Source organism: Lycium barbarum, chromosome 11 (assembly GCF_019175385.1).
Source record: "Lycium barbarum isolate Lr01 chromosome 11, ASM1917538v2, whole genome shotgun sequence".
In the NCBI taxonomy this organism is placed as follows: domain Eukaryota; kingdom Viridiplantae; phylum Streptophyta; class Magnoliopsida; order Solanales; family Solanaceae; genus Lycium; species Lycium barbarum.
The window spans coordinates 123,686,928-123,712,901 of NC_083347.1; the positions used below are offsets into that span (position 1 = coordinate 123,686,928).

Genomic DNA, 25,974 nt, shown 5'->3' on the forward strand with positions numbered 1-25,974 from the left:
AAACAACATCTTAATCAAGATGTGCATTCAGATTAGACGCCTTGATCTTAATGAAAACAAATAAGGCATAAATAATTTTACATGAGTTGGTGTAAATACTTTAGTTGGGTCAAGTATTCATCCAGAAACTCTATGGTTGAAGTTTTTTCCCCAAGCAAAATGTAAAATGCAGTTGATGTTGAGTCTCATTAAAAACTAAAAAAGGGGCCAATATGAAAAAAGTTCAACTAAAAAAAAGGAGCTAATGTGGTTGAAAAGTAAAACATAGTGGAGTATGACGAATATAGTTTCTTCTCCCTTAGCAGCAATACGCACGCACTCTCATAGCTTTCCCCAATATCGCATTCTCAAGCCTATTTCCAATAGACCCATTTGGCTAAACACGTAAATCCTCTTTCATTTTGTCTTAATTATGCAAATATTTGCTCGTAGCCTTGTATAGTACTGATTCTTTCATTGTGTCTTTAATTATTTACATTTGGATACTCCCTCCACTTAAAAAAAAGTGTCCACTTAGCTATTTACATACCCCTTAAAAAAATATTAACTCCTGAACAAAAAAAAGTTAATTTGACTAAACTGCTCCTAATTAAAAAAACACTTAACAAGGGTAAATATGAAAAAATAAAGCTAATTCTTTCTTAATTTTGCAGAACTATCTGATTTTTTTTTTTGGGTTCTTTTCTTGTTCTTCTTTTGTTGCTTTTCTACCATTTTCATATGCTTATCTTGAATTTGTGCATTTTTTGTTGATAAATTAACATAAATAGGCGCCCATTAAAATAATAGCCAACAAATATGTACTCCCTCCATTTCAATTTATATGAACCCATTTGACTGGACACGACATTTAAGAAAGAGGGAAGACTTTTGAAACTTGTGGTTCAAAATAAGTCTTGAAAATTTGTGTGACTGTAAATCATTCATAAAGTGAATTTGTTTTTAAATTAGGAAAGAAGTCATTCATTTTAACACGGACTAAAAAGAAAATAGGTTCAAACAAATTCAAACAGAGAGAGTATATTTTTTGTATATTAATGTATGTTATACATAAAATATGAGTACATCTTTAATTATTTTTGGTCAACTGGCCAAATGTGTAATGTGCCGTTTGTGTGTCATATGGTGCAAAGATTGAGTTGTCCTCAAATAAGTATTGTCTGAAATTCGCCTTCTCAAGCAACTCAAACCTATTTCCAGTTGACCCTTTTGGCTATACATGTAAATTCTCTTTCACTTGTCTTGATTATGCAAATATTTGTTCAAATCTTCCTATAGTACTGATTCTTTCATTTTGTCTTTAATTGATTACATTTGGATACTCCCTCCGGTTCAAAAAGAGTGTCCACTAAGTCATTTGCACACTAAAATACTAACTCCTAGTCAAAAGTAGATAATTTGACTAAACTGTCCCTAATTAAAAAGGTATTGAGATTTGATCACTTAACACTTAATAAGGGCAAATATGAAAAAATAAGGTTAATTCTTTCTTGATTTGGCAAGTGGACACTCTTTTTGAACTAAAAAATAAAGGCTAAGTAGACACTCTGTTTGAACGGAAGGGAGTAGACATTTTTTTTTTTTTTTGGGTTCTTTTTCTTGTTCTTGTTTTGTTGCGTTTAAATTTGTGCATTTTTGTTGATAAGTATAGCCGCTCACCAAAATAATAGCTAACAAATGTATATTTTTTTGTATATTAATGTTGTATGTTATACATAAAACTTACATTTTGGATACAAAGTAGTATATATTTTTTCTATATTTAGCTAGCGAATGTAATTATTTTTAGTCAACTGGCCAAATGTGTAACATGCCCTTTTTTGTTACATATGGTGCAAAGACTGAGTTGTCCTCAATAAGTATTGAAAAAGAAAAGAACTTTATCTGTTCTCATAAGTGCATTTAGGATTTGACCGTTTTTCTGCTATGAATTAAATAGACATAATACATAAACAGACCCTTAAACTTGGTCTCAGCTGCCAAGTATGCCCTCCCACTTTGGGTGTGCACAAGTAGGCACCTCAACTTGTCTAGAGTTGAACATGTGAACACAAATGCTGACGTGGCACATAAATTTTGGAGAGTCACGTCAGTGCCATGTAAGCATTTGCGTTTATGTGTTCAACGTTATATAAATTGAGGTGCCTACTTGTGCACATCCAAAGTTAAAGGGTATACTTGCTAGCTGAAGCCAAGTTTAAGGGTCTGTTTATGTATTATGCCAATTAAATAAAGGGTGTGCATAGATGCTAATTGCATTTTGACCTTTAGCAAAAATTGCATTTAGATTCTCTTTCACTAAAGGACAGCCTGGTGCACTAAGCTCCCGCTATGCGCGGGGTCCGGGGAAGGGCCGGACCACAAGGGTCTATTGTACGCAGCCTTACCTTGCATTTCTGCAAGAGGTTATTTCCACGGCTCGAACCCGTGACCTCCTGGTCACATGGCAACAACTTTACCAGTTACGCCAAGGCTCCCCTTCGATTTAGATTCTCTTTCACTGTGTCTTGATTATGTCAATATATGGTTGTAGCTTTGTACAGTAATGTAGATAGAATTTTATGATTGCAATATTAACTTTTGCAAGTTTTCCTTTTGCAGAACTGTCTTAACTTCTTTTTTTTTTTGTTTTTTTTTTGTCTTTTGTTGTTCTTCTAATGTTGGGTTTCTAATTTCTGCGGTTTCCTTATGCTTATCTTGAATTTGAGTATATTTTGTTGTATATGGTGCAAAGATTGATTTGTACTCGATAAGTATTAAGAAAGAACAAAATTTTATCTGTTCTAGTATGGGCATTTACAATCGACCATTTTGCTGCTATGAATTAATTAAAAAGTGTACATGGATGCGTGCCTTTGGCAAAAAAATCATGTATATTCTCTTTCATTGTGTCTTGATTATGCTTGTATTTTCGTATAGTACTGCATATTGCATTCCGATATATAGCTTTTTATGTCCCTAATTAACTTTGAAAAGTTTTCATTTTGCAGAACTATTTGATCTTTTTTGTCTTTTTCTTGTTCTTCTTCTGTTGCGTTTCTAATTTCTGCCATTTCCTTTTGCGTATCTTGATTTTGTGCATATATTGTTTCATTTGGTGCAAAGATTGATTTGTACTCGATAAGTATTAAGAAAGAAAAAAACTTTATCTGTTCTAGTAAGTGTAGTTAGAATTGACCATTTTGCTGCTATGAATTGAATAAAAGGTGTACATAAATGCGTTACTTTAGCAAAAATAAAAAATGGTGCACTTATCAGGAAAAAATCTAGTAATCATTAATCTACTATGCCTTAGCATATTGTAGGTGGTTCTCTCTGATTCTAGGATTTTTTTTCTTTCAATATGCATGGGCGGGTGTTAGCTAGATCCAATACAAGGACATTACGGAATCAAAACTTGGAGCAAATGCTAATTCTTGTGAATGCTTCTGAAAAGATCATACGTTTACTTGTACCAAGTTGTACATTACCAAAGAAAAGATTCTTTTTTCTTAAGAGGATGTTCCATTAATCATGAGTAGTGGAAAAATTCAAAATCATGTGGTACTTAGTTATTATTTGTTTGAGTTTCTTTCAGCACCAGTCTTAAAAGTTGCTTCCTTTAGATCATTTGAACTTTTATTGATCAACTTCAAAACACTAGAATTTTTGTTTCGTAGTCACTTATCTCCATCTTGTCATTCTGTAAGCATTCAAGACGAAAAAAACGTGTCCATCACTGTTAGACTCCCTTTTCTATATTAATTGGTCTTTTTTTTCTTTTTTTTTCATTAGTAGACGAAGTTTCGCAGTTTTATCCAAAATGAATAATGTGGGAGCCATCTCCACTAAAGAGTTTCCTCTGGGTTTGGATGCGAGTTCTGAGGAAGAATACTCTTCTCAATCTAATTTGCTCCAAGATTTCACTAGTATCCCCACCATTGACAAAGCATGGACTTTCACATCTGACGGTGGTATGATTTCTTTAGTTTTTCATTCTCTTTGTTTTGGTGATGAACAATAATAATTGCTGTGTTTGGTACGAAGGAATATGTTTTCCATGGAAAATATTTTTTTAGAAGATGTTTTCTTGGAAAACAAGTGGGTTTCTTACTCTTTTTTTTCCCGGTGTTTGGTAAGTAAGCAAATTTTTTTTTCATTCCAAGAGCATTTATATGTAATCTAGTAAAACACTATGGAGGTGGGATGGAGTGGGGAGTGGGGGTTCGAGGGTGGTGCCGGGTGGGATGGTCAAGTGGTGGCAGTTGGGCCGTTGGGTGGGTGGGGAGGAGACAATGGTCTTGGAAAATGATTTATGGAACTTGTTTTTCCTACTTCCATTAGGGAAGTCATTTTCCTCATTTTTAAGGAATTTATTTTCCTAGAGTATGCCAAAGTATTTTGACCAACCAAACATGGGAAAATAGGAAAGAAAATGCTTTCCTCCATACCAAACACGCCCTAAATCTGACCTGGAGGATAAAAATGGTGTAGTATTAGTTAAATTCTTCCCTTCCCACTTAAATATTATGCTTTATTCTTTAACTGCTGCTAGTTTTTAACCCTTTTTCTACCTTTCAAGGTTCCCAAGGTATGTTCTCAATGAGCCAACCAAATCTCCTTGCCAACAAGAAGAGGAGATACATATTACCTTGTCAAATTTCTAAAGAAAGTAAAAGTGCTGTAAGCTTTAAATGGGCTGCTTTCCCTATCGAGATGTCCAACGTGTCTATGATGATCCCATCACCTTCAGGCTCAAAGCTTCTTGTAGTTAAGAATCCTGAAAATGATTCTCCAACCAAGTTTGAAATTTGGGGTCGATCTTTGGTCGAAAAGGAGTTTTGTGTTCCTGCTTCTGTCCATGGCTCTGTATATTCAGATGGATGGTAAGTTATTATATGAACTAAACATCGAGAAAATGATAAAAATAGTCCCTGATGTTTGCAGGTAGGTTCAGAATAGTTGCTTTAAGAATGCAATGAACAACTTTGGTCCTTTAAGTTTGTCAACAGTTAACACTTTTAGTTTCCGTCAAATATGTACCGAACTCTGTTCGTTAGATTTGACAGGAATTATTAAAAAAAAGAAAAAAGAGAAAAGGAAATTAGCAGGAACTCATATTTAGAGGTATAATTTTTGTAGTTTCTGCTATTTTTGATTAATTTCTAGAGTCTGGTCCAGCTTTTGAGGTGTAATTTCTTTATATCTTTTTAGTGTCTAGTGCAGTTTTTTGTGTTACATATTTTAGGATATGGTGGGACTTTCTTGGGTTTTATGGTTAAATCTGCCCTTTTTGGTTTCCATCAAACTAACTAACATAAATTGTTTAATATTTGACGTAGACTAAAAGTGTTAAACATTTAGCAAACTTAAAGGACCAAAGCTGTTTTAGTGCATACTTAAGGGACCATTTTTGTCATTTTCTGCTAAACATCACTTTACTTACTTCACTTTCCCATACACTCACTTGGTGTTTGTTAAAATTTGATAATGCAGGTTTGAGGGAATATCATGGAACAACGATGAAACTCTTATTGCTTATGTCGCTGAGGAGCCTGCTCCCTCGAAGCCTACATTTACTACTTTTGGTTATAAGAAAGATAATTCTACAGATAAGGATAGTGGGAGTTGGAAAGGTCAAGGGGACTGGGAAGAGGAGTGGGGGGAAACCTATGCTGGAAAAAGACAACCTGCTCTTTTCATCATCGATGTCAACAGGTATGACAATTTGTTATATGGCAATATACACCGATAGCCCCTTAAACTTGCCAGTATATTTCATTTAGATATTCGAATTACTACCTGTTTTGATCGAGCACCTGAACACATGATAAAGTTTCCTATTAGACATTTTTGACTCAATACTTTTAAAAGCTTTTGCGTGTGTTCTCAAGCGCCCTTTACGTAGATAAGTTAAGCACATAAATATGTCACCACCTTTAATTATATGCATTAGCCTCAATAAGCCGTAAAACCTCAAGCATGTTCCAATTGAAGTTGATGTATAATTAAAGGAGGGGCATATTTTATGTGATTAACTTTTCTATGTAATAGGCGTTTGAGAACACGCGCAGTTTTTTTTTTTTTAAAATGAGTCAGGAGTATCTAATAAGAGCACTTTATCATGTGTTTAGGTGCTCAATTAGAATAGGCTATAGTTCGAGTGCTTAAATGAAATTCACTGACAATCTTAAGGGGTTGACGATGTATTCAACCTCGTTATTTTTGCTTGTATCAGTCTGGTAAAAGGATTTAGTTTTGATGTCTTTGGATAGAAACCCTAAATATAAATTTATGCAGTGGAGAAGTACGTCCTGTTGAAGGAATGGGGAAGTCACTGAGTGTCGGACAAGTTGTATGGGCTCCATCCCGTGAAGGCTTGCAACAATATCTGGTTTTCGTTGGGTGGCCATCAGATCCTAGAAAGTTGGGTATAAAATATTGCTATAACAGGCCTTGTGCCTTGTATGCTGTTAGAGCTCCACTTTCAAAGTTAGAAGTCCATCAATCTGGGTAAGTAACTTGCTAGTTACCAGAAATGAAAATGTTGTGGATTAACTACATCTGCTTTTGTATAGATGTAGTATATAGGGAACTTATAGCATGTCTGACCAAGCTTCTCCAAGGCCAGAAGTGTTTTTTTTCAAAGTTAAGGTGTTTGGCCATACTTTTAGGAGAAGAAAAAGTGCTTTTGAGTAGAAGCAAAAGCTGTTTTAAGAAGCTGAAAAAAGTAGCTTCTCCCCAAAAATGCTTTTTTGAAAAGCACTTTTGGAAAATATACCTAGAAGCACTTTTTAAAAGCTTGGCCAAACACGAATTGATGCTCAAAAGTGTTTTTCAAATTGATTAACCAAACACAAACTACTTCTCACGAAAACTATTGTTTTTTTGTTATGAAAAAACACTATGCAAAATAAATTGATTTTATAAGCCTGGCCAAACAGGCTATTAGCTAGTGGAGAATTCTTGTATATCTGATTTATGCATTTTTGGTAGTCTCAACTGACTTTTTGTCACTTTCAGAACTAATGCAGCCAACAATGTATCTCCGATTAAGCTGACACAAAGCATAAGTAGTGCTTACTTTCCTCGTTTCAGGTTTGTCTTGAATTACTTGTCTGGCCAATTCCTCCCCGTCCCCTAGAATAAAAAAGAGAGAGAAAAAAAGAAAAATGGTAGAAAAAAGGGAAAAGGAGATGTGTGGATGAAGAAGTCATTCCCCTAATTCCTTTTCATTAAGATAACATTTGAAAAACATCAGTTGGATCTAACTAGTCTTTTCAATAAATTTTGCAGCCCGGATGGAAAATTGCTTATATTTTTGTCTGCTAGAAGTTCAGTAGATTCATGGGCACATTCTGCAACTGGTTCACTTCATAGGATTGATTGGTCATTCAGCGGAAAGCCAACTCCAGATGCTAAAATTGTTGATGTGGTAGACTCACGTTTTGTAATTCTGATTACTTGCATCAGCACTTTGAGGCTAGTTATCATGAACCATTTTAGCAGTATTATTTACTTTTAATTGATTCCGAGCTTTATCCTATGGTCAGCACACCTACTAGGGGTTTCAAATGGGCGGGTGGGTCACAACCCAACCCGCCCAATTCTTACTAAGTTTTAATTTCTTTGTATGTTCTTTTATAATTTTTTAAGTACCTAACAAAACTTTTGTTTTTCTTTTCTTACGGCTATATATAACATATCAAATTAAAACATGTCTTTTTGGAATATTTTAATAAGATTTCTCATGGGTCAATTTGGGTTACATATCAGCCCAACTTTTAGATGGGCTGAAATGGGTTGGGCTAAAATGGGCTGAGCCAATAAATTGGCGGGTCAATGACCAGCCCAAACTTGGGCGGGTCAATGACCAGCCCAAACTTGGGCGGGTCATGTTTTCATGGGCTAATTTGCCACCCCTACTCATGCTGCGAGGGGCAACTGCAGGTTCCTGTTGTGACGTGTCCTGAGGATGGCTGCTTCCCTGGCCTTTACTGCTTTAGTGTTCTTAATAGACCTTGGCTTTCCGATGGACATACTATAATTTTATCTTCTATCTGGGGCAGCACACAAGTAATAATTTCAGTAAATGTGATAAGGTGACCAAATATTTTGTTACTCAATCTGAATGGCATGAATTCTTTTTCTGTACCAATGAGTTAATAATTGTGATATGCGTCTTTATCAAAAAAAAATAGTGGAAGTGTATCGCGCATTAGCCCTGGAGACTCTAGCTTCTCTTGGAATTTGCTTGCACTAGATGGTGACAACATCATAGCTGGTAAGAATCAGTGTTGATACTTAAGTTATATACTTTATACTGGTTCCTGTAAACTGTAATAGTACTCCCATTAATCAAAGAGTCTGGCATTTTTTTCCGGTTATAGTTTGTAGTAGTCCCGTTGATGTTCCTGCAATCAAGTATGGTTCCCTTGTCCGTAAGGCATCCACAGAGGACTCATGGAGTTGGTTAGATGTTTCAAGCCCCATATCTAGATGCTCTGAAAAGGTCTGTCTGTTTTCTTTGTTTATTTTTTTTTCCTTTATTTATTATTTCATCTAGTCTGTTCTGTTAGGCATTTACTTGCTAGGATGGCTTTTCTGAAATTTAAATGTCCCCAAATATGCTCACAGGTTACATTTTTGCTGTCTTCCCGCCAATTTAGTGTTATGAAGATTCCTGTCAGGGATATCTCGCAGAACCTTACTAAAGGTAATAACTCATCGCACTCTTCACTAAAGACTTGCTTACAGGTAGACGTGGATTTCTTGGGATAGGTTTATGTATCGTGATATAAAGACCAACTTCTTGCCATAACCTTATGCAAACCTGTTTCTTTTGATAGATTGCAGCTATTCCTAATGTTTTCTCATCTATAGGGTAGGAAAGCTATTAAAAAATGAACAATTTATTTATCTGTCAAGCTGTTTGATTACTCGCAGTGATTCTCCCATGAGTGCATAGGGGGTTAAGAACCCCATTGAACTTAAGGGCAAGTTTATAAATTCATGGAAGGACGTATGATTGTGACCTCTTATGCTATTTGCAGATCAATAGATGCTTGGATCCTTCCAGATTACTAATCTCTGCTGTTTTTACTATAACCTTCAATGAGTTTTATTCATGTTAGGTGCCAGCAAACCGTACGAGGCTATCTTTGTATCCTCCAAGTTGCAGAGCCGTAACGTGTGCGATCCACTGATTGTAGTCCTTCACGGAGGTCCTCATTCTACTTCATTGTCAAGCTTCTCAAAGTCCTTGGCTTTCCTTTCCTCACTTGGTTATAGCTTGTTGATTGTAAATTATAGGTAACCAACATTACTGACTTCTTTCTTCACACCTCTGTTAATTATAATGGTTACTGAAATATAACTCCGACAGTGAAATACTAGTAACGTATATTTGAGATGCTAGATTAATGTTAAAACTCCCTCTGTCCTGATATATGTGAAACACCTTTCGATATTTAGTAACATTTTAATTTTATAATACCCATTTTACCCTTAATGAGATGATTTATAGCCACATATATGTATGACTTATTTTAGACCACAAGTTTCAAGTCTTCCTTTGTTTCTTAAACTCCGTACTGTTGATGAGCACTTTTTATTTAATCTCCTCACAGAGGCTCCTTGGGTTTTGGCGAGGAAGCAGTACAATCTCTTCCTGGGAAAATTGGATCACAGGTACTTGTTTGCAGTCTCTTCGTTTTCTTTCCCTTAAAAGGTTTCTTCCTTACTTTTGTTTAGGCTTGAGTGGTTTTGTTATATGAAATAGAATTTCTCCTTTTTCATAATAATTCTATTAAGGGATTTGGAACCTAAGAGTGTTTGTACTCTTTTTTCATAATCTGCAGGATGTTAATGATGTACTTGCTGCTATAGATCATGTCATTGAAAAGGGACTTGTGGATCCATCTAAAATAGCTGTGCTCGGAGGGTCCCACGGTGGATTTTTGACAACTCACTTGATTGGCCAGGTCTACCAATTTCCTAATACGCCACTGTCTTTTATGGTTTCTATATGCACCCATTTTTCTGAACTTACTTATGGTGCTTGTCAAATTTGTTCAATAAACATTTGTGGTGCTTCACAAAGCGAACCTGGACAATTTTTTTTTTTTTTTAAATGACTATTGCTTGATAGTTCTGTTACTATTTTTGTAGGCACCGGATAAGTTTGCAGCAGCAGTTGCAAGGAACCCTGTCTGCAACCTCGCTTTGATGGTCGGTACATCGGATATACCTGATTGGTGCTATGCAGAGACATTTGGAGATAAGGGAAAATCAAGTTTTACAGAGGCTACTTCAGCTGAGCATCTTGACGCCTTTTACCGAAAATCACCAATTCTACACATCTCCAAGGTATACGCCTCTGTCAAATCTGTATTCGACAGTCTCTTGTGTTAAGCAATTTATCTTTCTGTTAGTTCTCTAGAAATGCCTGCTTAAATTGGAAAAAAAAATTGAAATTATAAGTCATGCTAGATTTCAAGGATCACGGATACTGTTACAATCAACCTCTCTATAATAGAGTCGTTTGTCCGGATATATTTTGGTGCTATGGTGAATTGGTTTTTTTGATAACCGTGGTGTCCGGGCCAGCTTGCACGCACCTCGACCAGTTCCACGGGATACCTTCCACCAGCAACAGGTACCAGGTAACTCTATCCACCAAGGCTAGGACAGATGAGAATAAATCACCTTGTATTTTTGTTTCTGCTGGATTTGAACCTAAGACGTCATAGTTCTCAACCCACTTCATTGACCACTAGGTCACCCCATTGGGTGCTAGCTAATTATTGTTATGCGAACATATAATATAAAATAACATGAAAAATCCGTTCCAAAAAAACTTGGCCGTTATAATAAAATGTTGGTGTGAAGGATGACTGTTATAGAGGTGTGACTGTATATGCGTCTCCAACATCCTTGTGTTTGCCAATTTTGCAGGTCAGAACTCCTACGCTTTTCTTGTTAGGTGCTAAGGACCTCCGTGTACCGATGTCTACTGGGTTGCAGGTGAGATTTCTTATCATCTTTCTAGTTGCTTGTTTTATTCATTGAACATAAAGGTTCATTCTTAAATGGAATCAAGTGAGATTTCTTATCATCTTCCTAGTTGCACCTTTTGTTGGTTGCATATCATGTTTCATTTTTAACATGATATCAAGGGTATGGGCAAACTCCTTTTTTTTTTTTTTTTTTGGTGTGTTCATGGTCTATATCATTTACCTTTTGGTTCCTTTGAACAACTATGAACCAATCCATTATATGATCATATCTCTGCGGACTCTAGTTGTTGGCTCTATTGATAAAGACAATCTACAAGCTTTGTGTTTACTGATAAACTGTTGTAAAAAGGATCTGTTGAAGTACGCAATCATCTATGGACCAAAAATGTTATATGTGCTGCCGCCCAATTGGCAATAAGAATCAGTGAATCACGTAATTCAGTGAGATGAAGGCGGGTTAGTTATTGTTTATAAGCCAGTTTCACGCACGAGATTCCTGTAGGTATAGAAGATTGGATGTCGTTCATAGAAAACCATATCCTTTTGTTCGGTTTTCTACTTTTTGGCATACTTATATACGGGTGTGTTTTGCCCATTGTTAATAAATTCCTATTATTTGATCAAAATGGAGCCATTACAGTACTATTTGCTCCGGTATAATAAGTGATGGCCTTTTAAGTTTTGGTTACTCATTTCTATACAATGTATTGCTTAAGAAAGTGTGTGATTTGCACTCTTATCATGTGCAGTATGCTCGGGCGATGAAGGAGAAAGGAGTGGAGGTTAAAGTCATCGTGTTCCCCGAGGACACTCATGCACTTGATAGGTAATCTGGTTCTATGTCCTCCATGAGTTTCATTTCCACTCTTTTGCTTTCATATTTTGAACTCACATATATACATCTCTTTTGCAGACCACAATCTGACTTTGAAAGCTTTTTAAACATTGGAGTGTGGTTTAAGAAGTACTGCAAATAGATGAATTCTAAATTTCTATTGATGTCCTTTGTCACATTCCTTCATGCTGAATGCCAGTATAACTAAATTATTAAATTGACCTCACATGGAGTTTTCTTCTTTCTACATGATATAGCAGCTCTAGTATAGCTTTTGAAAAAGGGAAAAAAAATGTTATACCTCTATATTTTGACAATAATTTTTAAACTTTGGGGAGACAATATTTTGGTTTATTTATTCAGTTTGTTTGTTTTAGCTAATTCTAAGATGTATAAAAAGAAAAGATCCTAGTATCACTGTACTCTGCACTCAAATTAGTGTGATGTAAATCAATCAAGGCAAACGAACAATAACTTTGGTGTTGCTTTTAATCATGGAGTTGCGAGCAGTCACATAAACAGAATTGTGTAATTGTTTATATCGTCCGCTCTTTTGAAAGAATTTTAAAGTCATGGGTGTTAAATTACTTTTAGTCGTAGAGTTGCAAATAATCACATAAGGAAAATATAATTTTCTAATATTTAAGATATTTAGTTAATTAAATTATTAACCATTAAACATTTCCTTATTTGAATAGGTAAAAACTTTTTACAATTAATAATTTAACATCAATTAAGATTTCATTAATATAAATTATTATTTTTCTAACATTTAGAAATACAAGCCCGTTTGGCTTAGCTAGCTAATAAGTACTATGTTGAAAAATACTTTCAAGTGTTGAAACTGATTTAATAAATAAGTAATTATGTGTTTGGATAAAAGAGTTGAAAAACTGATAATAAGCAGTTGAAATGTTTACTAATAAAGTTTTTATAAATACCTTTTTCTATTAAAATGATTTAAATGCCTTTAAAGTTATATCCACTAATAAGGACGCCATTTTTGCTAAATTTACATTCCAAATTAATTGAAATATAAAATTATTTATGTCTAATTATTTTTAATACAAAATTAATTATAAAATATTACTTTCGATGAAAAGTAGTTATTTTATGATAAACGAAAATATAATCGACATTATTTCTTAAACACAACACAAACGAATTTTAAAACGTAAAGAAGATGAAGGGTGATTTACCAAAAGGAAAACTTAACAATCATAAATTCAATAGCACAAAGAGATGGGAAAAAAGACCAAATTTAGTTTCTTTGGTTGAACATCAAGACCAAAGTTAACTAAATATCGTTTATAACGAGATGTGGAGTAAGATACGGCGTAGCATATTGGATCTCATATAATAAAATATGTACTCTTATAAATATTGTGCAACTAATTTAACTAAACTCATCATCCTTGCATTCCCGAAGATACCAAATTTAGCTATTGCGCCAATGTAATAACATTTTTCATCATTTAAATAACTATTGCATTTATTTTAACCCAAATTACTATTTTCAATTTATTTTTGTACATCTTTTTGTTCATCAACGCAAAACTAGTGTTAATGAAAACAAATGAGCCGTTATAGACCCTTAATATAATTGGCGGCAGTAAGTAGCTAATACTTAATGTAATTTTTTTAAGTATAGTAATTAAATAATTAGAACCGCCAAGCAAAGGGGGGTAAAATGGTCTAAACAAGAAGATAGTAGATTGTATATAAGGAGGGGAAATCAAAATTGTAGTTCTAGGTTTTGTTTTGAGACCATGCAGGTACATGTACAAAAGAAAGGCAAAGGCAAAGCCAAACAGGTACGTGATGCAGATGATGAGGTACAAAAGAAAGGCAAAGGAAAAGCTGATGATGAGTTTCTCACAATCAAAACGGAAATAGTCAGTACGGTAAAATATCAGCAATATTAACGAACTATCAAGACACGGTAATTAACAAAAATAAAAAAGACCATAACGACACCAATTTTCTCATCAGCAATGTTAATATATGGTAAGTCTCTCTTCTTCTGGAGATTTCTTGTTTTGGTTCATATGATCTTCGTCGTCGCTGATCTTAGCGACATAGACTTCATCATGCGATTCAGTGTTTGCTTCTTTAACATTCACTCTAAACATGACGGTTCTATCCAGAAGAGCATTCATCTCCACTGGATAGGGACACTCATGAGCAGAACCGGAAATCTAAAGTCATTTTAGTTTTTAGTAGGTCTCAATTTTCTTAATATCAATCTTAGATGCATGAGCTGTATTCTCAATTTGAAGTTCTTTTGTCTGTGTAGTGTTGGTGTTATCAGAAAGACAACTAATAATTAAGTTATTTGGTGGCTTAAACATATTGATTTTGATCTATCCATTAGCTCGAAGCATGTCACGGTGCCTATAAGCAAATAAAGTTTTACTCATCTGTAGCAGACTTCTTGGTGAACAAGGCTGAGCACCTTCAAAGGTTGCTCCAGTCGCCTGAAGCCTTCTGGATTGATTGTGGGAGATTTAGGCGTGCCAAGCCGACCATCTTCCTGTTCCTGGATAATCGTTCCCGGATAATGCTTGCTGCAGGGGCCAATCCTATCTTCGCGCATATTTCCTTAGGTTGTCTGGTAGTTGAATCAGAAGCATCAAATTAATCCAAAGCTTCGGGGCATTACACGTATTCGGTACAGAACATACTGTAGAGAAATATAGCAAAAGAAAAGTAAATCGGAGAAACCTTCTGCTAGCCCGAGATCGTTAACTAAAATCGGAAGATTCAACTAAAGAAAAGGAAGCTTAAAAAGGCAAAGAAAGATTTGAGGTAGAACTTTGTTATGGAAGAAGACTCCTTGAATTGGCTTGTATTGGGTTTTTATGGGTTGATTACAAATGCCTAATGTCACCCCTATTTATACTTGTCTAGGGATGCTTCTAGATATTATTCTAGATACATCCATAAGAAAAATCGAGTTATCTTTATCTTCTAGTATTACTCTAGAATATCTAGATTTTTCTTCAAGATAATTATCTAAGATAGTACATTAGGTTATTCTAGAACCTTTAATAAATATCTAGTATTTTTGTAGCTCCAAAAAATCAAATTTATTTCTTCACACTCCCCATTAAAGTGATTTTTTGGAAACTAACCCGAGCTTGTTGCGGAAGAACTCAACCGAAGCTTTTGGGCGTGCCTTGGTGAAGATCTCAGCAATATTTGCTCGACACTTCTTCCTTCTTCAAATGATGATGGTTTTCCACTAATAATTGAGCCTCCAAAGAAACATGAATATGTCTTGATACAATTTCCATCTCGGTAGCGAGCGGACTTGCCACTATTTCTTTTTGGATTTTGCGAACCACGTGACTCATCTTCATGCTGAACTTCACATTCTTGAGTTTCCAGACTCCCCCTTTCTCTTAGCTCCTTAACAATTGTGTTATCTGGAGAAGCACCTGAGTCGGTGATGATCTGACCATGAATTTCCTTCGAAGCCTCAATACCAGCATAGGATCCATCACTAGATTTCCTTTCCAACTCCTCGATAAACTGTTTGGCAGCTTCAGAGCTTTCAAAAATCATACTGCTTGTATCTCCATATGAAATTAAGCCTTCAAGGTCAACCTCTTCATTTATTTGATACTTTGCTTCTAGTATTTCCTCTGAGCCAGTAATTGACCTTGATATGTCATATGATTGACCAGAGACTTCAACTTTCACTATATCTCCCTCAATGCTTTGTCTGAAATTGTCACCATTGACATGTATAGTTTCAGACACTGCCTGCTCAGGTTCTACTTCAACATCCCTCACGTCCAGACTTTTATTACCAATTTCAGGATCTGCTTCATTGATTTCCTCGATAGCACCTACCACGTCACCAGTATGAACATCTTTAGAATCTTCTTTCATTTTGTTAATAACACCAATGCGTTCTTTCTCCACATGATGAACTGTATTATCTCCTGAATCCATGATCCTGTCTCTTTCGAAATTGAAGGAAGCCAGGGCATCTACTACTCGAGCCTCAGCTACGAAGCACCTTCCCCAGTCCTCTTCTTCTTCAGCAGCTTTCTCAACTTGAGTCATGTTGCTCATTTTTGTTCGGCAATATCTTTTTATGTGTCCTATTTTACCACACCTGTAACACTTCAGAGTCTTCTTGTAGTTATTAGTAGACTCTCCCTCCTTTTCTGGTGAGCTGGAAACACTTTGAAATCGGGAGTGTGGCGTATCTGTGAATGTTTTTCCTTTGAAGTTTCTCTTGTCGGATACAAGAGCATTTCCTTCCCCTTCTTTAAAACATACACTAGCCATCTGTTTGGCTAGGAGCTCCTGTGATGGCAACAAATTCTCAAACTCGTCCAAGGATGGTTGTTGAGCCCATCCTTGAATTGATGTAACAAAATGAATATATTCTTTCTTCAAACCACGAATGATCATTCTTCTCATTCGTGCTTCAGAGATAGCCTCATCTAGATTTAATAATGAGATCTCTGAACATAAGCTCTTAATCTTCAAAAAATATTCAGCAATAGAAAGATTACCTTGAATGGTGTTAGCCAATTCATTCTCCAAGATCTGTAGCCGCGCTTCATCCTTCTTATTGAACAAACGATCAAGGGTCCTCCAAATTTCATAAGCTGATCTGCACCTTATAATATGATCAAACAATTTGTGAGAGATGGACCTCTTCAGGATGAACTCCGCCTTTGCATTAATCTGCTTCCACTTCTTGTATGCGCTGGTATTTTCCGGTCCGTCAATAGGAGGACTTGTGTAACTACCATTAACAACATCCCACAAATCCTCTCCCACAAGGTATGACTCCATACATGTCTTCCATACCTTGTAATTGGACTGATTCAACAACTTCATCCCCAGTCCATTAACTCGGCCGCTTAAATCCATTTAGAGAAACCAGTTGAATCTACCACTGGCCCGATTGTTACGTCCCGCATTTTTATACATTGGGACAACCCGGATTAACTATGATAATTTAAGGCCAAGATTATTTCGGGATTTGAAGTCGGGACTTTTGACCATTTGATTTTATTTTGAGATATAAGTTAGGTATGAAATTGATGGCATTGAACACTTAGGGAAAATTGGGACCACAATTCATAAAAATTGGAATTTAAAAATGTTGTACAAATGCCATGGTGGCCATGTAAATGAGATTGGTCCCACACATTGTGTGGCCAATTTTAAATGGTCCAACACATTGTGTGGGCCAAATACAACTAAGAGATATTTTGTGGACTAAAAGATGACTTCCAATTCATCTCTCTTCATTATTCACTTAGAAAAAAATAACAACTTGGAGAGCCCCATTTTTCTCCACTGTTTTCGGCCAAGAGGAGAGAAAAACAAGATCATTTTTAGCCTTCCCAAAAATAATTCCTTGGTGTTAATCAACTATATTGAGGTCCCTAAGTAGCGTGGAAGAGTTGTTTGGGTCATCCAACCATTAATAGTGCCCATTTGCAAACCCTAGCTATTGAAGGAAGTGAAGAACAAAGGTAAGATTTCATCTTGTTTATGTATTGTGAATCTTGTATGCCTATTGTAGTATGCTAAAATGGATAGAAATCATGAAATATGGAATGTTGAAGTTGGGTTGTGTGTTTGGTATGTTGGCCGTGTGAAGTGGGTGTGTGTTGTGTGGTATTGGATTGATGAATTTAGTCTTGTATCGTGTTAAATTGTTGTAGAGTGGAGAAAAGAATACAAATCGTCAATATATGTATACATGGAAGTAATGTAGCCGTGTGTAGCCCTAATGTTTGGCAAGGAATGAATTTATATCGCTTAGCGTCGTAATGGTTATTGTGATGATTTGTAGGTTGGAAATGAGAATTTAATGCCCCAAATTGACATAGTAGGCGTTGCGGACTGATTTGGAGAACTTTGTGCATTGAATGAAATTCGTGTATATAAGAATCATTAACATATGTATATGTGTGGTGTGGGCGAATGTGAGTTTTATAATGTGTCAAAGATCGTATCACTATCGCTTAGTATTTTAGTTATCGTCGATATGAATTCTAGTTGGAAATAAGTGTTTAATGACTTAAGATTGATGTGGTGATTATGCGGGCTGATTTAAGGCTTATCGTACGCTTGATGTAAATTGTATAGTTTATGAGAATGACATCGTTATATTGTGGATTGTGATACAACACATAATTGAAAATGAGGGATGTGTAAAGGGGGGGGGGGGGGGGGCTGCTCTCGGCCATAGGGGCTGTTTTTCGGCCAATTTAGAGGAAAATTGTGGTTGTTGTTGTTGATTTTGAGCGAGATAAATTCTCGGGATGGCCTACCTACAGGGGAAGTGCTGCCGAATTTTCTGTAGAATTTAATGATTAGTTTGGAATGAATGGCTTAAGTGCCCTTAGCTAATGTTTGTTATTCGTTGGCGTAATTGTAGACCTTGGAGAGCCCGAGGCGTAGATTTGGATTAGCTTTAGATTGGCTATCTTGGAAGTGCGTTCGAGGTATGTAAGGCAACTTCCTTTCTTTTTGGCATGTCTTAGTTTTCATAGGCTAAATTAGAGCCTTAAGGAAAATTCCAAATCCGAAATCCGAGCATGTTATGATCCGTATATGTTCTTTGGCACTCTTATGTATGATTTGATGATATATGAACCTTTATGTATTCGAAAAATCGCTTTTCGAACTTTGCGCAAAAAGGTTTCACTTTAAAGAACTTCGAAATTTCCGAATGCCATAACTTTCACATAAATGCTCGGATTGCTCCAATATATTTTTATAAAAGTTTGCATTACGCATAACGAGTATGTTTTCCATAAGCGGGCCCGACTTGGGTAAATTCCCATCCGTGGGTCCCGCGACTTCCCTTTATGAAATTCGGGAGATTTTGAAAGAATTTGTTAAGACTATTATTTCGATTTTCAAATATGATCGTTGTGCTTATGTTTGAATTTATGATATTGATTTTATGCATATGACTACTCACGACTCTATTCGTGCATTTTGTTATTCCCTTCGCCGAGTCCCGGGCCGGTTCTGTTATCGTGCGCATTTTGATATACTCCGGAGTTATGCTGTGTTTATGGTTCACCGAGCTACTCGCAAAAGAGGGTCGGGTTCCACCTATATTTGGTGTTATGCTGTGTATGGCGTTATGTTGTGATGTGATATGTGACGGGGATACGGAGATTTGAGACTTTCTGGTGTTATGGCGCCATGGACGGGTGGGCGACCATATTCTTCTGTACCCGATGCATGACTTACATGTTTTTGAAAGTAAACAAATTTTAATATGTTGGATTTGCACTTATGTTTGATACTTTCATTTCGTTTATATCTCAGATTTGCTTTCTGTACATTCTGCTTTGCATACTCAGTACATATTTCGTACTGACCCCCTTTCTTCGGGGGCTGCGTTTCATGCCCGCAGGTACCGACGTACAGTTTGGTGATCCTCCAGTTTAGGACATCCTCTTCTGCCGTTTGGAGTGCTCTTTTCATTTCAGAGCATACACTTTTGGTATATATATATTTTGTTCGCTATGCATGTATATATTTGTTCCGGGGTACGGCGGGGCCCTGTCCCGCCATATGATTCGTTTGGTCTGTATAGAGGTCTGTAGACGTATTTGTGGGTGTGTGTGCCTGCTTCAGTGCAGTTGTGTTTATATGATCTCTTTCGTTATGGCAGCCTTGTCGGCGTGCGTTTTGTATATGTTTTGGGCCGTTGCGCCATTTGGTAGCCTTGTCGGCTTTTGACATATTTGATAGCCTTGTCGGCTTTTGACATATTTGATAGCCTTGTCGGCTTTTGACATATGTGATAGCCTTGCCGGCTTTTTGATATATGTATATGTATATGTTTGCGCTGAAATGTGTCTAATAAAGTTTGATATAGTTTGAGACGGCATATAGCAGTTATAGCCATAAATGCTGTTTGTATGAGATTCGATGTGGGTAGGTATGTCAGGGTGCCCAAGTAGGGCACTAGTCACGGCCTACGAGGTTGGGTCGTGACACCGATCTTGCAATAAAATCCAGAAGCCAACTACGACTATGGTTGTGATACCATGTAGAGAAATATAGCAAAAGAAAAGTAAATCGGAGAAACCTTCTGCTAGCCCAAGATCGTTAACTAAGATCGGAAGATTCAACTAAAGAAGAAGAAGCTTAGAAAGGCAAAGAAAGATTTGAGGTAGAACTTTGTTATGGAAGAAGACTCCTTGAATTGGCTTGTATTGGGTTTTTATGGGTTGATTACAAATGTCTAATGTCACCCTTATTTATACTTGTCTAGGGATGCTTCTAGATATTATTCTAGATACATCCATAAGAAAAATCGAGTTATCTTTATCTTCTAGTATTACTCTAGAATATCTAGATTTTTCTTCAAGATAATTATCTAAGATAGTACACTAAGTCATTCTAGAACCTTTAATAAATATCTAGTATTTTTGTAGCTCCAAAACATCAACTTTATTTCTTCACACATACCCCTGCCAACATTAATTAGTGTTATTGTAATAATTTGGTTCAATACCACTTACCATGGTTCCACCAAGATGACCCCTTTTAGAGCTTTATATGGACGAGATCCTCCCTCCTTGTTGCGGTCTAGTGGCTGTAATGTTTGTTGCAGCACAATGATCGATGGCGTTTTAAGTTATGGTTTTATTTCCATTCAATGTATTACTTAAGAAAGTGTATATTTTTCACTCTTATCTGGTGCAGTATGCACGGGCGATGAAGGAGAAAGGAGTGGAGGTTAAAGTATTCCCCAAGGACACTCATGCACTTGATAGGTAAAGTGGTCTATGTTCATGAATTTGCAGTATAGCTTGTACTTGAGTTAACATTCCACTATTTCACTTTCATATTTTGAACTTACATATACACATCTGTTTTGCAGACCACAATCTGACTTTGAAAGCTTTCTAAACATTGGAGTTTGGTTTAAGAAGTACTGCAAATAGATGAATATAGACATCCAATCCAATCAAAAGATTGAGTGATCTTAGGTAATATGAAGACGGGAGATCAGTGGCGGATTCAGGATTTTCATTCAGGGTGTTCGGAAAAAAAAAGAAGCTAAATATACACTGTAATATTTTGCTGAGGGTGTTCAAAAGTTAATATATGTACATAAATACAGAAAATTTACCCTATATATACACTGTAATTTTTTGCCTAGAGTGTTCGGGTACACCCTCACTTACACGTGGATCCGCCCCTGCGGGAGATTCGGTTTTATAGTCCATTTATGACCCCTTTAACTAGAGATCAGTAAAAAAAAATTACCCAAGAAACGGGAGATCTTTGTGGGGTTGTTTTTCTCTATTCAAATTGTAAGTGGGCATATGAGATCTTTGTGGGGTTATTTTTCTCTATTCAAATTGTAAGTGGGCATATGAGATCATTTCCTCTTTAAAGACTCTGACTCTTCTAATATTAGTCGAATGATTTATTGTACATCACAAGTTACTAAATTATCAAATTTACGTCACATGGAATTTTCTTCTTTCTACATCCATGATAGCATTTTGAGAGAGAGAAAAAAATGATATTCCTCTGTAGGTGGTGTTTATTATATGTAGTTTTCGCAACACGTTTTCACAAGAACATCTAAACTTTGCAGAGACAATATTTTGGTTTGTTAATTCAGTTTGTTTCTTTAGCTAATTCTAAGATATATAAAAAGAAATTATCATTGTACTCTGCACTCAAATTAGTGTGACGTAAATCAATCAAGGCAAACGGACACCAACTTTGGTGTTGCTTTTAATCATAGAGTTGCAAGTAGTCACATAAAGAGAATGAGTAATTGTTTCTATCGTCCATTCTTTTGAAAGAATTTGAAAGTCGTAGGTGTTAAATTACTTTTAATCGTAGATTTGCAAATAATCACATGAGGAAAACGAGTAGTAATAGTTTATTTCATCCACTTCTTTAACCCAATGAAAACATGTTTAAGACGGATTAATTGTATTCCTCCATCTTTAGTTTAGAGATCTTTAGATTCAAGTCACGAGAACGGAGAAATGAACACCTCCTCTTCATTATACAACACGAATTTGGATGGGGAAGTGGTAATAAAGAAAATTTGAACCAATAATAAAACATGTCGCCGTCCGTGGGGTCGAACCCATGACCACGTTTAGGGGTCTTTAGATTCAAGTCACGAGAACGGAGAAATGAACACCTCCCCTTCGTCATACAGCACGAATTTGGATTGGAAAGTGGTAATGAAGAAAATTTGGACCAATAATAAAAACATGTCAACCCACGACCACGTGGTTAAAAGCCACGCACTGAGCTAAGACGGCTCATATGTTCATAACATAATTACTTTTGTTAATATCCTATAGTTTTTCTCCTCCTCATTTCTCACCAAATATCAGGTATTAAACGGGAAGCTTCAAATATTTGTTTTTTTCTTTCAGTTTCAAATTCCACACGAAAGGAATATCGTACGATGGAACATTTGGTGGGATCAGGTTGTGGAGATTTTTGAAACTTTTAAAAGGAAAAATTAGTGTGAAACTGAAAATGTTTTTTGGTTACCACATTATGCTTTGGACCCTCAGTACTAAAGCATGGGTAAGCTTGTGAAAGTTACTGCTCAAGATACAAATGTTGTGACCTGTTGCTCCCTTTCCTATGTATTTTCTTTAATTCATATGGTTGGTGAAGTAATGGAATTGTCATAATTAAATAAAAGTGTGTTTTATCTAGCAGTTTTTAGATGAAATGGTCACAAATTTCAATATGTATCAGGACAGATCGAGATGTCTCGGGTTCAAATCGCACTACCACCAACAAAAATAGATATTGCCACGTGTTTGGCAAATCTCATGTTTTTTAGGTAAAATATAATTCATTCAAAGTTGTGTTCTCTTTAACAACTTAATTTTGCTTTACGGGTGATATCATAGGTTCAAGCATATGTTTTGATAGCCTAAAATCCTAGATCAAATTAACTTACGAGTATGAAAAGGAACTAATGAGAAACGTATTGTGCAACTAAAAATCAACAAGAGGATTTTTATTTACAAAATCATATTCAAACACTAAAAGAAAAGATCTCAACTCCCAAGCAGAACAACTATCATATGCCTATACATTCAATAGCATCTGTGATGGCTACCATCATTGTACAACTCATCCTCTGCCATTTCCCGTTGAATTTCATCCAACAACCATCCTTCATCGGGATCAAGTCCTAAAAATGAAGAAATTTCCTACTACGGAAAGCTTTTAGCTTTAGTGAACTTAGGATCAAGTCCTAAAAATGAAGAAATTCCTAGTACGGAACGCTTTTAGCTTTAGTGACCTCTATCGGTGACGTAACTCGTCTTTTGCCATTTCCCATTGAAAAATTCATCCAACAACAATCCTCCATCGGGATCAAATCCTAAGAATTGAGAAACTCCAAGTATGGAGCACTTCCCATTTTAGTGATCTAATACCGGCAACAAAACTTATCCTTTGCCATTTTCCCAATGAAATTCATCCAACAACTAACCTCCGATCCACCGGGATCAGAAACTTTTAGTAAGGAGCGCTTCCCTTTTTAGTGAACTCGGAAGTCACAATTTTCCTATTGAAATTCATCCAACAACCATCCTCCATCGTCTCAAGTCCTAAGAATGAAAAAACTCTAAGTATAGAGTACTTCTCGCTTTATTAAACTCTATGCAGCATGAATCCAGATTAATCGAGCTAGTTAGTTTCGAATAAAAGTACAAAACAATAACTAAAAAAAATAAAAGAAGACGAAAACAACCATCCACCATCTTTCCACTTCAAGACCCATCATTGTACCATGAAACTACAATATCTTTCATCCCAAATTTCAATTCTTCCCATTGATAATCCTCAAATTCTAATCCTCCATTAATAACCTTAATCTCCACTAACAACAACTCCATTGCCACCTCCAAAATCTCCACCATTAAAACTACTCTTCCTTTAACCAATCCAATACCCCCACCTTTCCCTCTTTCCACTTTATACCCTCCATTTTCTCCAATTTTCATCAACTTCTCTTCAACATCACCAATTCGAGCACTCGTCGTAAACTTCATCTCTTTCTTACTCAATCCAATTTCAAACAACCCGGTTAAATCCAACCCCGATGACATTGATATTATGTCAAACGCATTTACTCTGCCCAATGTTTTACAATCTTTTTCAAATAAACATTCGCCTACTTGCACCTGATGATGACTTGAATGTCCCATTTTCGTCGTGGATTTCTTGAACCAAGAAAGCTTCATTAGTTGCTCTATGCTTAATCTAGTATTCGGGTTAGGATCAAGTAACTTGTTTATTACATTCCGAGCTGGTTTTGAAACCCAATCAGGAAACTGAAATACGCGACGGTGCATTGCACGGTACATGTCTGGTATATTTTCATCATCAAAAGGAAGTGATCCAGAGAGAAATGCAAATAAGATTACTCCACAAGACCAAGAATCAGCCTTTTTACCATCATACCCTTTTCTGTATGCTACTTCAGGAGCAGTATAAGCTGGTGTCCCACAAGCAGTATGAAGTACGCCGTTTTTTTGCTGTTCAGGCAACGCAGAAAGTCCGAAATCGGAGATTTTAAGGTTGTTGTTTTGATCAAGAAGAAGGTTCTGTGGTTTCATATCGCGATGAGTAACGCCATTTTGATGGCAAAAATGGAGTGCAGAGACTAATTGGTGGAAGTAAAAACGCGCGGTGGAATCAGAAAACCGCCCTCTACGGTTTAGCTTGGTGTGGAGATCGCCCCCTGGGGCGAGCTCCATGACGAGGTATATTTTGGTTTTTGTAGCCATTACTTCGATCAATTGGATAATGTTCTGATGATGATTGAGACGACACATAGCGGATATTTCACGTATTATACGGGGCTCCATTGAGGTATCGGTAATGGTTGTTTTTTTATCGATAACTTTGATCGCGATATTAGTGTTGTCGTCTAAACAAAGGCCGTGGTAGACTTTAGCGAAGCTACCACGGCCTAAAAGACGGCCAAGTTTGTACTTGCCAAGAATTATGGTTCCGGTTCCACTACCGTTGGAGCTAGTGGTTCGTCTTATTTTCGCGGTGGAGGAGGGTGGTTGGGTGCATTTCGTGTCCATGCCTGCGACGAGGGGTCGGGTGGAGTGGGGTGGGGGGGTTGGTGGGCAAGAACAGGGCTGTCAAATGAGGAGGTATTTAGGTTGGTTTTATAGGAGATCAGTTTGAGCGGAGGCTTCACTGGATCTAAGCTGTTTTACTTTAGAGTGATTTGAACAAATGGGATACTTTTGCATGAAAAAAAAAATGGGTACCACTTCATGTTATATACTAACTTTTTGTGAGTGTCATGATTTTAAAGTTACGAACAAAAAAAAATTGTAGCATACAAGTTACAACAAATAAGTATGATTTTATGTTATATTCAATCTCTAGTGCCTGATGGATTAGTCATGAATCATACAGAATTGTCACAAGTTCTCTATAGAGTAAGATTGTAGCTTGTTCCATAAACTTGTAATATATCGGCTTATATTACAAGGACACATATGTTATTTGACATGCTTGTAAATACAGACATGTCTATTTTTGGCTATTAACAATACAATGAGAATAATAGAAACCATTAAGAATACAAGGATATATGTTTGGCTAGCTTATAAGCTTATCAATCTAGTTTAGAGACACTTCTTAACTTATATTTGTCTTTGAATAAAGTATATATAAGCGAAGTGCTTATATGCCACAATCAATCAAATGTTATAAGGCCACCCTGGATTTATGACTTTTCAGTTTATAATCATTTTTTGGTTTTGACCAAGTCTTTTACTATTTTATCTGTAGTATTTTCTCACGTTTCCAAGATAATCTTCCTAAAACATAACTCTTAATTATCTCGATATTTTTGTATTTGTCATTCGTCTTTTAATTTATTTATTTTTTGTAAATATTTTCTTACCAAATTAGCTACTATTTTTTATTAGTTTCAACACTTTTATTAAAACACGTAACCAACTATTTTTAAAATCAATCTCAATACTTAAAAGTATTTTTTTAACATTTGAGACTTATCAGCTAGCAGTAAACAGGCTCTAAGAAATAGTAGGGACTTCTTTTATTTCCACTATAATTTGGCTTATTTGAAGGGTAGCTATT

The 25,974-nt window shown here is 36.0% G+C and overlaps 2 protein-coding genes across 4 annotated transcripts; one reads left to right on the top strand and one right to left on the bottom strand.

Annotated features, from left to right (window-relative positions):
* Positions 1-222: 222 nt before the first annotated feature.
* LOC132616910 (acylamino-acid-releasing enzyme-like) lies at positions 223-20,849 on the top strand. 3 transcript variants are annotated; one of them, XM_060331669.1, is made up of 18 exons: positions 223-384; positions 3,775-3,953; positions 4,562-4,865; positions 5,476-5,697; positions 6,280-6,492; positions 7,003-7,077; positions 7,276-7,414; positions 7,930-8,081; positions 8,181-8,263; positions 8,370-8,491; positions 8,617-8,695; positions 9,114-9,291; positions 9,609-9,669; positions 9,840-9,962; positions 10,150-10,347; positions 10,936-11,004; positions 11,747-11,823; positions 20,723-20,849. In XM_060331669.1, exons 1-18 carry the CDS (start codon positions 275-277, stop codon positions 20,784-20,786), a joined length of 2,448 nt encoding a protein of 815 aa, XP_060187652.1. In that variant the 5' UTR covers positions 223-274; the 3' UTR covers positions 20,787-20,849. The 3 variants fall into 3 exon arrangements, with proteins under 3 accessions (XP_060187652.1, XP_060187651.1, XP_060187654.1); XM_060331668.1 differs by lacking the exon at positions 20,723-20,849 and adding an exon at positions 11,911-12,213 and having other exon boundaries at positions 224-384; XM_060331671.1 differs by lacking the exons at positions 223-384; positions 20,723-20,849 and adding exons at positions 1,070-1,221; positions 11,911-12,213.
* A 1,976-nt stretch (positions 20,850-22,825) lies between these two features.
* LOC132618391 (CBL-interacting serine/threonine-protein kinase 7-like) lies at positions 22,826-25,081 on the bottom strand. Its single transcript, XM_060333452.1, has one exon. It carries the CDS (start codon positions 24,939-24,941, stop codon positions 23,616-23,618), a length of 1,326 nt encoding a protein of 441 aa, XP_060189435.1. The 5' UTR covers positions 24,942-25,081; the 3' UTR covers positions 22,826-23,615.
* Positions 25,082-25,974: the final 893 nt, after the last annotated feature.